This window comes from Balaenoptera ricei, chromosome 11, assembly GCF_028023285.1.
Source record: "Balaenoptera ricei isolate mBalRic1 chromosome 11, mBalRic1.hap2, whole genome shotgun sequence".
NCBI lineage: Eukaryota > Metazoa > Chordata > Mammalia > Artiodactyla > Balaenopteridae > Balaenoptera > Balaenoptera ricei.
In genome coordinates, this window is record NC_082649.1 from 721,300 (window position 1) to 737,217 (window position 15,918).

The 15,918-nt window shown below is 42.2% G+C and overlaps 1 protein-coding gene across 2 annotated transcripts in view; it reads right to left on the reverse strand.

Moving 5' to 3' along the window:
* The window catches only part of EXOC2 (exocyst complex component 2), a 156,064-nt gene that overhangs the window by 69,101 nt on the left and 71,045 nt on the right, over positions 1-15,918 (reverse strand). For both annotated transcript variants that reach the window (XM_059937762.1, XM_059937763.1), the window contains exons 11-12: positions 15,105-15,223; positions 1,134-1,259 (exon numbers count right to left, since the gene is read on the reverse strand). In XM_059937762.1, coding sequence (XP_059793745.1) covers positions 1,134-1,259; positions 15,105-15,223 — 245 coding nt within the window. The remainder of the gene's footprint in view (positions 1-1,133; positions 1,260-15,104; positions 15,224-15,918) is intronic.

Below are 15,918 nucleotides of genomic sequence, written 5' to 3' on the forward strand. Positions count from 1 at the left end.
GTATAATTTCTAACTGTTTTAAGCCTGTTAGCATGTCAACTGGTGGCAGTGAATCACACAAGGGCAAGGAAGGGGTGTGGAAAGGGTTTTCACAGATCATGTGTCATCCTACTCATTAAAGGAAGTATTTTTTTGAAACTCAGGTGGGCTGCACTTCAGGGTCAGGCCCTGGCTGTGTCTGCTTAGAGGGCTGCACGGTACCACAATGCACAGAACCACACAGTCCTGCTCTTCCCGGTGTTTACTCTAGTGCTTGGTGGGCTGCTGGGTGGAGAATGGGCACAGGACAAGAAGAAGCCACACTGACAGTTACGGAATCCCTTCATTTAGTGCAAATGTATCATTTGATTTTAGTGCTTATGATGGACATTCATTCATACTATTAATAAAACTTTAGAAAAAAAATCTCTACTCCAGTACTTAGAAGAATAATATGAAATACTTTGAAATAATCTTTAGAGGTATTTGAACTTAATAAGAAGTAAGGTATTTCTATTACCTTATTTGCATTTCTTATATCTATTATTGAGGTTATAAGTAACCAGTGACTAATAGCATCTAATCTAATTGGTACACAAATGCATTATAACCAACATGTTTTGTATCTCATATAGGTAAACAAACAAAAGATAAATGTCAACCTCAGGAAGAAATGTAACACAGTTACAATTTGAGATGCCTTATCGCAGAAAAAATGATTAGTAACTAATTTATGATTAATAAACAAACAACTCTTTTCAAACCAAATTTTACAATTCATTAAAAAGGTGTCTACTATTTTTCTGTACTGACTACAGAGATCCACTTTTGTTGCAACCTTCATCCTAAAGACGTTCTCAGAGAATTTTTTCTGTGGCATATTTTTAAAAATTCAACCACAGAAATGTGTTGAGTAACACTGACCTGTGCCCAATGATTTATTAAAAATTCAAATGACATTTCTTTAATGTACAATGTAAAATTCATTTTAATTATCTAAATTTAATTACTGGGTAGTTGCTTAAGTAGACGGGATGATGGCTGGTAATACTCAGCAGCAGTAACACAGGTAATTATGGAATCTTCCAAGAGAAAAACGTTGGCTATTACACAAGTACAAATTTAAAAGATAAAAGTGGGAGGGAGACACTCACCGTCATCTCGACCAGGCTGAAAGCTGCTGCCCCTCTTCAGAGACGCCGTCTGGCCTAGATGACCCGGCACGGAGGCACGCACGTCGCCGTCCAGGTCCAGCGTGGCGCTGTGAAGGCCCGGTGGCCCTGGAAGAGAGAGGCAGCGTTTCCATGGACTCACGGAGCTTACTAAGTGATTTAATGGACCCCTTCTCTGAGAGATTTCTTGCTCAACCATTCCATTCTTTTTTATTAAAGAAGACATCTACTAAAGTAAAACCAGAAATATTTTCTCTAAATAGCTTTTAAAAGTCACTCCCACCATACAGATTTGGAGGATTAAATCTATTACTCTGGCTTAATACAGACATGTAACTTACGTATCATTTCAGAATGAATGTGCAGCAAAACGGAGGGGAGGGGGTTCCATAAACATAAAAATCAGGATGAAAAATCATTTTTTGAAAAGCAACTTGGCACTTGGAAAGGAAGGTTCAGGGTTTAGTGGAGTGGACTTAACAGCATAAATCTTTGACGTCCCCCTTAAAATTTAAATCTCCAAATACCACAACTTCTTTCTTTGCAATGTGGGATGGGATTCCTTATTTCTATTCCCACTGCCAGCCACCTAGTTGGGACCCTTTTCACCCCACACTGTTAATATTCTAGAAGCCTAACACTTCACTAGAGAATGTCAAGACATTCTCTTTATTGTCCTGGATTAATACCACCAAAATACTGCTATCTTGATTCTCTTCTCAGAAGTCTTCCAGAAAACCCTCAGAATTCCAACCCAAATTATCTAAGAACCAGGAAACACTTTTTCTAAGATGGTTCTCCAGAGTCACCAGGAAAGGAACCCCGTGTTGCTAATCCCGTTAGTGAGAGGCTGGCGTTATGGGTAGAGTTCGCCTTGTCAGCCGGCAGAGGTGCTATAACCGGCACTCTGAGCTCTGCGGCTGAGCATTCAAAGACCTCCAAAACAAGCTGAATTCAATAAACATTTACAGGGTGTTTACGGTGCAGAGGACACTGTGAAAACGCATCATTCATTTTCCTGCCTCACTTCCTACCCTTTTCATCATCCTCCCCATCCTGTTAAACACAAGTCGCCTCCTGCTGTTCCAGCTCAAAGTGCTGTCTACTTTCCCTGCCCTCCGACTGCAGTGAGAATGAACACCGTTTCACTGACTCAACATCCTGCCTTCTGCTGTTCATTAACAGTTCCAATCAGAACTTCTCGAGGATAAGGATCAATATTACGTCTCTGTCCACAGCTGGATCTTCTGCATATAATTCCTTCAATATACACTGAGTGACTGATACTAAATTATTCAATAAGAATGCTCTTCCTTGTTTTATAACTTAACAGAATATGAAAAGCTTATAGATTTGTTTCCAAGGGCAAAAGATGAAACCCATTTATAAAATAATGATTTTATGCCAATGATAGTGTCAGTTATTCAGTAGCACCAAACAAGTCTTTACTGAGCCCTCCCATGTGCTGGGAATCGCAGGCCCCTGGGACACGGTGGTGGGTAACAGGTAAAGGCCTGTCCTCAAGGTGTTTACATCCTGGCAGTGGAGGCAGAAAATCAAGACATAAGTGAATAAAATATAAGCAAAGAGTCTGCTTTCATGGCTCCTCCCATCATGAGCCACTCAACACGATACGGTATGAGCTATCTCCCCACCTCCTCACAGATTCTACCAGGCAGGTTTTACAGAAATAGAAACCAAGTCATTTGAACGGATATTTTCAGTGGAACGGCATTTTATTAAATACCTACGATGTTTCAGCTACTATGTTAAATCTTTTATTTACATGCACTTCTACTTTGGAACACATTAAATCTAGGATAAGAAGACCGGTAGAATTCAATATTTTAAAACAGCAAGAAAAATGACAGAATAAGAAAACACAAGCATGAAGAAATAATATCTTTTATAATTGATTTTTTTCCCATCTCAAAGAGGAATTTGTGTGGAAGCTTTGAAGATTTATGACATTTTCCTCTGAAGTTTATATAGTCACCACTGCTATTAATTGTAGAATTCAAGAAATTAGTATCAAAATATCAATTTTCTGACATACTTTAAAAGGAAATGTAGGGACTTCCCTGGTGGCGCAGTGGTTGGGAATCCGCCTGCCAATGCAGGGGACACGAGTTCCAGCCCTGGTCTGGGAGGATCCCACATGCCACGGAGCAACTAAGCCTGTGGCCACAGCTACTGAGCCCACGTGCCACAACTACTGAAGCCCATGCACCTAGAGCCAGCGCTCCACAACAAAGAGAAGCCCACGCACCGCAATGAAGAGTAGCCCCCGCTCGCCACAACTAGAGAAAGCCCGTGCGCAGCAACAAAGACCCAACGCAGCCAAAAACAAATAAATAAATTTATAAAAAAAAAGGAAATGTAAAAAAGCCTAAACTTGGCACCACATTAAATATTTATATAAAATGTGTAATTCATGTAAACATGTATACTGAAAGGTGCAAGAAGAGAATGCTTTAATTCAAAACGTTTTAAGTTACTACCCTTGAAGGTTTCAGGACTATAAGTTTTTGATTAAGAAGGAAAACACCTCCTAGTTTCCTAAATACACACTGTATACCATTCCTACAAAAAAATACAATGATCATTAAGTAGATCCTCAGAAAAAGTTTTTCCCCGTAACTGGTGTGTTTACAGCATTAATTTAAATGCATGATATTAAGCCCTGTATAGTTTAATTTACATAAACCTTGAATTTTGAAACTGTTAAAAGACTGATTTATTTTTCCCTTTAATGACAGAAACTATTAAGAATGTGCGTTCCTTCTATTAGAAACCGCATCATCATCTTCTACGATACCAGGAAAAGAAAGCTTACCAAGAACTAAAGTCTTATTTGGAAGTGCCTGTCGAACAGCAGCAAGGACAGCACAGCAGCAGGGCGAGGCCGGCCCCCAGACCCTGGGGACAGACGCGGCCGTGGACGTGCTGGGCCGAGGGTCCGGCAGGTGGTGCCCTGCATAGCCCGGGGACCAGCCCCGCAGTGGCAGCCCGGGCCTGAGCCCGGAACTCGCTCTCCTCTAACGGCCTGCTCCTTTCTCTGGTCAGAAAAAGTCTTGCAATGAGTAATCTTATGGGGAATTAGGAGCATTGTCCTTTGAGGAGAAAATTAATGAAAACATTTAAAATCTCAGTTGTCAGAAATTATTTACTATCAAGTGTCAAAAAAAGAATAAAACTTGAGGATTCTGATACTTCTTTTAAACTTAAATTACATGACGATATTTATACCCCACAAAAATTATTACAAATAATGAAGTGCTTCTGATGATAAACAAACATTATTATAAAAGAAAGAAAAAGATGAAAAAAAGTTTCTGTAACATAAAATCAGCAAACGGTTTTAAAATATAAGAAATCTGTTTATTTTCTCTTGACTGTTTTACCTCACAATACGATAGCAGTGTCTCTTGATATGTTTAACAGAAATATGCTATATAAAATATACGGTTATAAATTAGGGTAACTAGGAAGTTTCATAATATCATGCTCTCATTTATGTGCAGACCATACACAACTGAAAATTATGTTACTTAGTATATTTTCCCTGAAAACACTAAATTATCTGCCCCGATATCCACCTAAGGACGGTGTTCAATACATACATACACAGGACTTCGGTTTTCATTAGAAGCTTAGTTTGCACTAAGACGTTCTGCAGGTGACAGAGCCTAAAGTTTTTGTAAAATTGTGTTTGACTTTGTCTTTTTCAAACTTAAAACTGCATTACTGAGTTATGAGAGGTCATGTGTTTTCTTGAGAGTAGATTTTCTCTAGAAATGAACTGTTCCTACTACCATTTTATCCCAGACGAACGTTTTTATCAAATAGGATCACAGCCCAGCTTTCCTTCATTTGTGCTCACGCTGACAACTGCTCCCTATCCCAAGGATCCCCCGGCTCTGTGGCAGAAGGAGTCACAGGCGGCATGTGCTTCTTCACATGTAAAAATCAGGGCTTGAAGTACACAAGCCTTAGTGTCTTTTTTTTTTTTTTAAATTAATAGCTACTTTATTTATTTATTTATTTATTTTTAGCTGTGTTGGGTCTTCGCTTCGTGCGAGGGCTTTCTCCAGTTGCGGCAAGCGGGGGCCACTCCTCATCGTGGTGCGGGGGCCACTCTTCATCGTGGTGCGGGGGCCACTCTTCATCGCGGTGCGCGGGCCTCCCACTATCGCGGCCCCCCCCGCTGCGGGGCACAGGCTCCAGACGCGCAGGCTCAGCAGCTGTGGCTCACGGGCCCAGCCGCTCCGCGGCATGTGAGATCCTCCCAGACCAGGGCCCGAACCCGTGTCCCCTGCACCAGCAGGCAGACCCTCAACCACTGCGCCACGAGGGAAGCCCCTTAGTGTCTTTTTTAGCTCTAAAATTCTGATTCTATGATACAAGATCTGAACTTGAAACTCTGAACCACCACTGAGAACAAAATGGGAAGTACGCTTACTCTGCCCCCTGGAAGAGTTTAGGACAGCTGAGGACAATGATTAGCAGGGTTCTGTCAATGTGTGAACGGTCGGCCTCTACACAGACAGCAAATGTGAGCGTTAAGTCGTAAAAGGAAATTTCACCAAGAAAATACTAAAGGCGACAAAAACAGTAACAGGGAAAACGGCACTAGGATTTCATACTTGTTATTGTGGACCTTACAGCTTGGCTATTTTAGAGGCACCAAGCAGAGTAACCAATAAATACCCTCAAATGGCAGTGTGCTGATAAGATCAAGATTACTTGGCTGCAATCTGTCCAAGTTATCTGAGGAATAACTATGGGGAAAGATTGCTCTCCTGACAAAACTTCACACAGCAACACTTCCATCAGTACAGTATTTCCAGTCCTAAAATTCTATATGGTGTTTGTAGGGGAAAAAAAAAAAAAAAAAAAAGGATACTAAAAAAATTCGAGAACTAAATAATTCTAGGGTATAGCTTGTATTTTCTAAATTCCATGAACTAGTATTTGAGTTTTTACCAATACATCAAAGAAAACATATATCTTATCTACAGATGCTTGGAAGAAGCATCTTGGAAGAAAAACTCTTTTAAACACTTAAAATTTTTTAAAAATGACTAAGCTTCTGAATTACTGACACTTGATAGAAGAAACGTTCACATGTTGAGGTGTGGGGAAGACATTCTGGCTTATACACGAGTTCACTTGAATTTTATACTAACTAGAACAGCCTGTTTGTGGCTGTTCAATCAAACATACATTGTACGTCTGCTTTAAATATTACAGAAAAGGGCACAGTGACCAGAAGTAAAGAACGTCCACGCTAAAAATAAAGATGAAATGCCTGTCTCCCTGGGCCGCCAATGCTGGTCCTCCTCGAATGGTGAGATTCCCTTCCCAGGTGCCAAGGCCACACTGACTCGCTGTGTACATGCTGGTCTGTATCCCTGACATGTGTGATGTTCTTTGTTCTGACAAGATATAAAACTGTGCTGAAAACCATGCTTCTCTGGAACAGTTCCTCAGAGTTATCTGAGAGGCTGTCTTCTGGGCTACAGTCCTCAGTTTGGCTCAAATAAAACTCTTTTCTATCAAATAAAATTCTTTTCCCATTACAGATCATTTATTTTCGTTGACACACTCGAGTCAACATTCTGTTTCTCTGGTTAAATAAAGCTTCTAAAACATGCTACCAGCATTCTCAAAAGGAACTATTTTTCTAATTGTGAGTATGCAGGAGAAATTTAACAGATTACAAATAAATATAAAATTAGAAAAATCACCTTTGGAATACTATATAAACAAAACAGAAATTTACTTTTAATAAGAGAAAAACAGAAAATTTGTTTTCAGAAGTTGCAGAAGTAATTTTCTTCAGAACACTAACAATCCTAGCCGCTTCACCAAAAGAGTAAAAATGGCAGTACAGAAATCAAGTTTAAAGTATATCACTTTTCTAAAAGAAAAACTATTTATCTTTCACAATTTGCTATCAACGAGTTGAAAGATTTGCTATTTTTTTTCCAACTGTGAGATTTTTACCAGATAAAAAGTCTTCAGCTTTATGCGAACTTAAGAGATATGGCAAGATTTTCTGCAAAGCTCAAAAACTTAAGGGTTTACCTTAAAACTCTGGGTCCGACAAAAAACTGATAATGGCTTTAGGAAGATCTGTAAGAAATGCTTATTATACCAAGGATTCCATATCACACATCAGCCAAATCCTTTCAACTCCAGCTAGCTGGGTGCGCTCTCCCTTCTTTAAATGCAGTGGTCAGTATGTGTTTACCAGACCCCCTGAGACACAAAGGGCAGGAGAGGCTTTTCTGCGGTGGGGGAGAGGCCTGCAGATGTGGGCTAGGTGATACATTTGCCATGTGTACTCGGCCCCTGGCCCCCCGGCCAGCTTTCCCCCAGCCCACGTGGTGCGGGGAGCCCTGGTCTACAGCCAACTCTCCAGGCGGCCCACTTCCTCAGCCCGAAACACCTCCAAACACACTTTCCTGTGCACAGCAGGCCCCTGTCCTGAGCAGCAGCCCGACCACGCCCTGCCGCTTGTTGACCGCGCTCGGGCCAGGAGCCTCCGCAGACACAGGCCGGCTGGACTCCTGTCAAGCACAGCACACACAAGGGTCGGTGCCTGGGATGGGGTGGGTGCAGCAAGGCAGCTACCAACCTCCAGGAATGAGACTGTGTCCACAGATAAGAATGTTCTTTTTGATCTGATGCTTCTATACATACATTTCAAGTTCCTACAGGGCACTTCCTCAATGTAAAGGGGATCGTTTAATCCAAATTAAACCAAGGAAGGCGTATTTAACAGGCCGTATAACCTCACTCCACTTCTTAGGGCTGCGGGCCAAGTTCTGAACTGTATTCCAACATCGTTCGGAACAAAAGCTGAAAGGAAGAGACATATTTTAAAAGCAAGACTACAGGCGTGAACCTTGAAGAAGCACTTCTCAACTAACATCGGCTATATAAGCAAGAACCATACATCGTAACAAGCTGGTTAGGCGAATAACCAAAACCAAATTATTTATGCTTTTATTTAAGTATGACCCTTTTCTGCAGTTATACACAGATTTAAGTAGAGAACACCTACTTAGACTGTATAAGCAATAGAATTATTACAAAAATGACAACAGGAGACATAAAATATCTGTACCCCTGAATATTCTAAAATTACCAGGCAATGCTAGCAATTCAAGGTGTGCGGGGCATTTACTGTCAAAGCTGTTTTCTCTTAAGGCTGGAGGGTGTGTCTCCCCCCAAGACAGACAGTGAGCCAAGCAGAAAAGAGCCAGCGCTGGGACGTCACGCGGAGAGGTCCTCCTGACAGAAGCCCTGCTGCCCTGTCTGACCTGACACAGACAGACGCTGCCACCAGGTGACCAGAACCGAGCACAAAACGAGGCAAGTCTCACTCCTCCGACCGCACCCAACAGCTGGGGAAGCACTGACAGGACCTGCGAATGAACGCTGTGCTATTCGAACAGGAAATCAAATGCTCAAGTGCTAGTTTACTGACTTTTAAAAAACTGTTTAAATTACTAGTATTAATTGCTAGTCTTCATTTTAATTTGGAAGCTAAATTTGTCTTTTCAAATTAGATTAAAAAACAAATTTACAATCACGTAAAATCCTGCTAAGCTGTCAGGTAATTAAAACTGCTTATGTAAACTTATACCGTTTACAAACAACAGCGACAATTTCTAACAGGGTGCACTGTGAATCTAATTCATGGCACACTGAGTATCACCTAGGTTTCTTCCCTTTCTGAGAAAAAGGACAAAAGGGAAAGGAAAACCAGACCACCACTTTGCTGGAGAGAAGATTTTTGCTATTACAGTCATAAACTGGTACTTTTCTTCTATTCCTCTCTCCTGAATCTACCTTCTTCTGTATATCCTTTATGGCTTACGAATCTCAAAGTAAGTGAATTAAATCCCACTACAAGTATTTAGAAGCACTGCCTCTTCTAACGCCAACTGAAGCAACAGTGAGCAGGTAAAGCACGATTCACATCGGGAGGACTCAGTCACAGGGACGGGAAGGTGGAGACCAAACCAGTGTCGCCTACCTGTACTTGCAGGAGCTGTGCCTTTTCTTCTTTTTAAATCAACGTCTATCATTCTGGGTTCATGTTGGTATAACCAACATTCAGGAGAGAAAGTACTTTTTAAATGTCCAAAAAATAAACTTTAATAAAAGAAACTTCCTAATGTACAACCTCACGATAACAACTTTAAAATAAAAAATTATAAATTTTATTAGATATTAAATATATGTATAAACATTTACTGTCTTTTCAAACATAGAAACATTTTTGTAGTTACGTAGAAGATCTGATGAATCTGCCGCCAATTTCCTAATGGAGGCGTGCAACCTAATCTGGTGCCCAGGAGCTACCTGATGCCAAATTGTGGAAATACTAGAATTATATTTATTAACCCCACCAATTATCTACATAAAGGTCACATCTGTATTTTTTAAATATCAAGAAAAAATATAGTTTAGTTATACTAAATTCAGGAAACTGTACAAAAATTTAAAATGTAATTTATGCATGTATTTGATGAGCTTGAATTGAAAATATAGACTTTTTATATTGTAGGACCACTGGATAAACAAATATTTCAGCAAGTAGTTAATCTAATAATCTGCTCTGGTTGAAATAATTAAAAGAGTAGCTAATTAGCCTCTATTCTTAATATTTTTCCTCTATAATAGATCCGTACTGTGATGGTTCAGAATAAACCTTTCAAGTGTGACGTATCATCTCTTAAGTTTTCAAAGAGAACCTGAGCCACATATAAATGTATTTCCTTCTGTTGTGTGACTGTTGGAAAGAATCTATGGCTTCTATTCTAAATGCGCCATTTGCCTCTGTTCTAATATGTCCTCTGGGAAGTCCTAGTGGTGCAGACAGCAGAAAGTAGAGATAACTGCTCTAGATGCTTCTCCCTGGAGTTACCACATATAGTCAGCATATATTTTAAATGAGCTTAGAGTTAAACTCATTTTCAGAACAAAGGAAAAAACACACCTTTGAAGGCTACCTTTAAAAATCCTGTTTGAGAATGTCCGTAGGGGGTTAAACCAAAGGCTTTTCCTGACAGGAAACCTGAAGGTTTAGTCTAATTTTGGCCCTATTTCACAGAAATTTTAAGAGACGAATGACACTTCTTATGAGGCGGTAAAAGTTTTGGAAGATAAGCTGTACAGCTGACTAGCTCAGGCTGGAAGAAAACAGACCCTTCCACAGGTGTTTATGCTTTCAAGATGAATTTTTTTTTAATGTTGATCTTTATTCCTGTTTTTTCCCCTCATATTTGTCTCCTCTTAGAAAAACCGAAAGATCACCTTTGGGCTACAGGGGCAGGCCATGGAAAAGTGAGGAATTCCCGGATACCTGGCAGGGTGTGTCGAGGCGTGATGGTCATCTCCTGTCTGTGTCCTGGTGTGCATCATCTAGGGGCACCATCTACCAGGTTCGTATGCGTTATTATTATAAAAATTGGAATCCAGAGAAGGCTCTAATGCAGTGTTTATAAAAATATCAACCCTGTGACCTACCTCTACTGACCAGTGCTTCGTATACAGAAGAATGTAACCTGGACAAATGTGGCTTTTTTATGTAGGACTGCTGTCTCTGAAAATCTATCACCATCTTGGCTCATGAACTTTTCTTGAAGACCACAGACTAAATACAATTAACATTTTAACCCAAAGCCCCATGTAAAGACTTAAAAAAAAAAAAAGTGTATGTTAATTAGGTTTCTTAAACTCATGCATAAAAACCAGCTTTACTTACAAAGGCACAAAGAAGTCTTTTCCTGTCTGAAATATTTACAGTCTATCTTTTTAAAATTGTATTTCACTTCACCAGACTGGGTTAATCAATCAGTTACAAGCATTTCTCTTCTCTGGTGTTAAAAGTCCAAGTACAGGGTGTTACAAATTGAAGAACTTACAATTCATTCTTAGACTTAGAGTGCAACAAGCTTTCATTTTGAAAATAGGTTCTGGAGAAGACCTGAATGAAAGCAATGCAGCTTCACAAAAAGGCACTGCCATCATCCTGCCATCGGTTCACCATGTTCAGAAACGCGCTTGATGAAATATTAGCTTCAACCACAGAACACAGAGAGGTCTGTGGAACCATCGTGCAGGACACGGAGAAGCTGGGCTGTCTGTCACCTGGCTTCACTGAGGCAGCTTCCTCAGGTGCAAAACAGATTCAAGTCATGTACCAAACCAGACAACTTCCCAGGTTTCTTCCAGACCCAAAATGTTGTGATTACGAGAGGATGGCCAACAGAAAGTCCAAATGATATTTAGGAGACTTGCCCTCATACTGACTTCATTTCTATTACACCTAACTGGGACGCTCATAAATATCAATTAGGAGTCTATCGGGAACAACTGGGTGTAGATTACATGAAAGAAAATTTGTACTTATTCCCAGCAAACTTATAATTAAGGCCAATATCTTCCATAAACACACCCACACATGCACATGCCTATGCTATATAATTACATTACCTGTATATGGGTAGGCAGGTACACAGTAAAGAGCTCACGTGCCCAGTGACGTATACACACTCTGATGACGACAACCAGGAAGGCATCCAGGTGCCAAGTGGCCAAAGTGGACGCTATGTCACTAACGGCTAATTCTTCTAGGAAACACAAGTTCTGTCTCCATCTGTGTCACTTCTCGTATCATCTGCCTTTGCACTGGCTATCAATTAAAAAGCCACATTAAGTACACACAGTATCCGTGTACTTAAAAAGATACTGGAGGTATTAAACTGCTTTTGAATTTGACAGTTAACTGAATACTTGATATTAAGAAACCACATTTCAGGTAATGATAATAGTATTTTAGTTACAGATTTCACAAAGCATCTTTACCTTTGAAAATTACATACTGAAATAATTACGGATGAAATGATGTGACCTGCTTCAAAAATAATTCAGGGTGAGGGAGGCGATGTAGATAAAACGAGACTGGCTGTGAGGGGATAACTGTCGAAGCTGAGCGGGTACACGGGAGGTTGTGGTATCACCCCTGGTGCTCTTAAGTATGTTTGGAATTCTCCAAAATAAAATAATAAGAACTCCTTCTGATGGTGAGCTCAAAAGAACACACCAACTTTCCAATTAAAAGGCACTTATCTGTTAGGACTGTCTATATTGTTCATATTAGTCGTGTTTGCTGACAACAGATGGGCAGGCTCAGGATGTTCCTCTGAATGTCAAGGACAATTAAATCCTAACCTGTAAACATCTAATGAATTTAGGAAATTTACATTGTATTGTCACCGAAATCTGTGTAGTAAGTTCAAAGAGTCGTAAACTGTTATGTTTCACTTCCTAATTTTAAAGACCAACTTATGAAAATAACTTTAGGTAAACCTCATCACTAACAAAAGGATCCATGTAATGCACATTCCTCCAAGTACTTCATAAGCGAGTGGCAACTTCTACAACAGGCTTGGTCAGAGTGAATAAAAAGGCAGGTCTCCAGTTACGCAGAAGCTAGTGTCTTTTTTTTTTTTCAAGAAATGCTGATTTTCAGCAGTTTTGGATAAATACATATAGCAATACATAACACCAAGATGACAGGGCAGGAATCCATTAGGTAAGGGTGTGTCTCTATCTTCAAGAAAGATTCAGACCTTTAGTGATGGAATATTGGTTACCAGATCTTTCAGGTATGGGTGCGACAATAAGGTATATGAATTTTCCTGGCACTTCTCCAATTTCAAACGGTCTATATGCTGTCTTCATAAATGATACATGCTTTCCAGAAATTCAAATATTTTCATAACTAAAGCATACAGTTGGATTGTTTCTTATAAGCCTGAGTAGGGAAAACGTTTGTCAGACCGTGATCCTGTTTGTATCACTGTATATACCAGCCTCTTCACTGGAGAGGGGAAGGGTGGCACTTATTGAGCACCTACTGGGTCTCTGGACTACTTCCCCGTGGCTCTTTCCCTGGAGAACTCACACCCCTCATTTAGGTTCAGGGGCACCAACACCTCCTCTAGGAAACTTCCTTGGGCCTCCCGCTAACGAGACTGAGGCAGAGTTCTGCACTCCCCACTTCGCAATACCTCTCACAGGTACACTTACGTAATAAACAACATGTGATTTGTTTGAAGACATAGGTCTCTCTCACTAGACTACAAGCTCCAAGAGGCCAGAGACCACGTGGGTCTTGCTCATCACGGCTCTTCGGTCCCGAGAGCACATCCGCCACGCGGATTACCACCCGCGGCCGCACCGCGGTCTCCTGGGAGCTTTCAGAAGTGCTGCTGCGCGCACTCCACTGCTAGGGGGTCTGCTGTGAGGGCCAGGAACGGGGAGGAGGCTGGGAAGCGACGGTCTGGGAACACCCAGGGGGTTGTGACGGGCAGCCACGTCCAGAGTCCTGCCCAACAGAGCGGACTCGGTACACGAGAACCCGAGGCCCTCTCAATACCCACCAGCGACCTCAGACTGTGTATGTTGCTTGATGTCATCTTCACTTGCTAAAACTATAAAATAATTAATGACATACTAGAAATTTAGATACGGCATCAGTGAAGAGATACGTGGGTTTTCCTAAACATCAAGAATAGAAAAGAACAGACTCACAGCTGGAAAATACTCAACTCCAAGCCACCTAATTCACGACAAAACTAAACTATAAATAAATAATCATGGCCTCTCTGTGGCACCTCCTTCTGTGCCAGGACTGCTCTCATGTTACTTCACTTTCTCGTCCGGAAACCTTGTAAGCATCGCTGCGCCTTATTTATATAATCTATTTGGTGTCTCAGGCCACTGAAACTGCATTTGCCAAGGTCATCAACAGCCTCAGCACAAAATCTAAAGGACACCCCTTTATCGGACTCTTCACCTTAAAACCCTTGCTGACCCTCCTTTCCCTCCCGGCTCCCTGGCCACCCTCCCTCACCTCCTCTGCAGGTTTCTCCTCCACCAGCCCTGTAAAGAGCACTCCCTAGGACTCTGTCCTACGCTCTTTAAATTCAGTTACCTACTGGACGCTTCCACTTGTACGTCAGGCGCCGCACACCAGCCGGTCCAAAGAAAAGGGAAGACCGCCTTCTCCTCCTCGCCCCAACCCCACGGCGCACCATCCCAGCCAGCTGCCAAGGTCAGACCTCTGGGAATCACCGAGCCCCTCCTTCGGTCACCAAGTCCTGTCGATCCCAGGTTCCGGACAGAGCTCGAATCCCCTCCTCCTCCACACCCACGGCCTCCGTGCCGGCGAGATGCCTGAATCACCACAGCAGTCTCCTAACCGGCTCCACTGTCCCCGTCTCATCGGGTCTTTCCCAGGCTTCAAAGCCCTGGACGAAGTCCATCCAGGCCCGGGGCCTCCCCACCCGGCCTCAAGTCCTGCCACTGTGATGGCTGTGAACCAGCTCTGACTCTTCCTCCACTCTCCTCAGGGCCTGTGCCGGAGGCGGCCCGGCAGGCATCCCTCATCCTCTAGGTTCTCTGCTAACACAGAGCCCTGTCTGAGACACGTCCCCAAACCCGCCATCTACCAGTCACAACCTGGTACTTGCTTAGTTGAGCTCCATGAGGGCCGGGACTGCGCCCGTGCACCTGGACTTGGCACGGTGCCGGGTGCGCAGCAGGGCTCAACACGCACTTGATGGAATAGTGAGCGTGCTGTTCCTGTTGACCGAGCCTAGTGTCACTTCTACAACATCATGTCGCTTCCACAAGAGGTAACTGCTCCGCAAGCCAACCCTCTGTCAACACTGCCCGCCAACCACGAGACAGGCAGGCTGAGGGGGCTTTCTCCCCGCCCCGGCTCTCTGACTCGTCCAGGGAGGTGCTAACCGGGGTGGGGGCAGGTACAGCTACAAAGAGAGCAACTCATCCCTCAGTCAAGGGCGTCCCCAGAGTGTGTCGAGTGACGAGGGGGAGGGCGCACGCAGGGAGAAAGGGCCTTGCCTTTGAGGTCCCGCACGCAGCCCTCCCGGCAGCTGTGCATGAGCTGGAGGATCCACCGGTGCTGGGCTCCGATGCACTGCCACGCAGGGTCGCCTGGCGCGTGGAGGTCAGACAGGTACCTGAAACAGCAAGGCCAAGGCTGACCCAGTCAGCTTCTGCTGCACAGCCATCATGAGGACAAGAGGAAAGCTAGCACAGCTTAAAGTCATCACTTAAGAAAACCTAAAATTTTGTCAATTAGTAAAGCATTCGTCAATACTAGTCTTGAATATTCAGTTCTAAACGAAATATATTCAGATTTATTTTCATGCAATTAACAAACAATAAACCTACATTTTAAGAAGTTAGGACTTTATAAAAATACAACCAAGGAGACAAAGACAACTTGCAATGTTCCTATAATGCCCAGTGAGAGCGTATCTTTACGGTTACATTTTGTTCACAGAGTGTTTCTACTTAGTTCTCAGTCACACAGAAAACAGGTGGGAGCCAGCAGAGGCCTCAGCGTGAATATTTCTTCATTCCTTTCTGGTCTGAAATACGGCCACGAGGTGGCAGTGTGACCCTTTTTTCTGTAGGATCCAAACAGGGCAACTGAAACTCAAGCCCACTTTATTACACAAAGAGATTTGGTGACAGCAAGCAGTGACTTCTAAGTCTAAACTCGAATTCATGAGAAGATATTTCTTTAGAAAATACAGTATAGATGGGCATTTTTCTTAGTTTTAAAATAGTTCTTAAAATATTTAAATTCTTCTTTCTCTGTAAAAATTCCAAACCCAGATAGATAACTGAAATAGATTTCAGTTGAAAA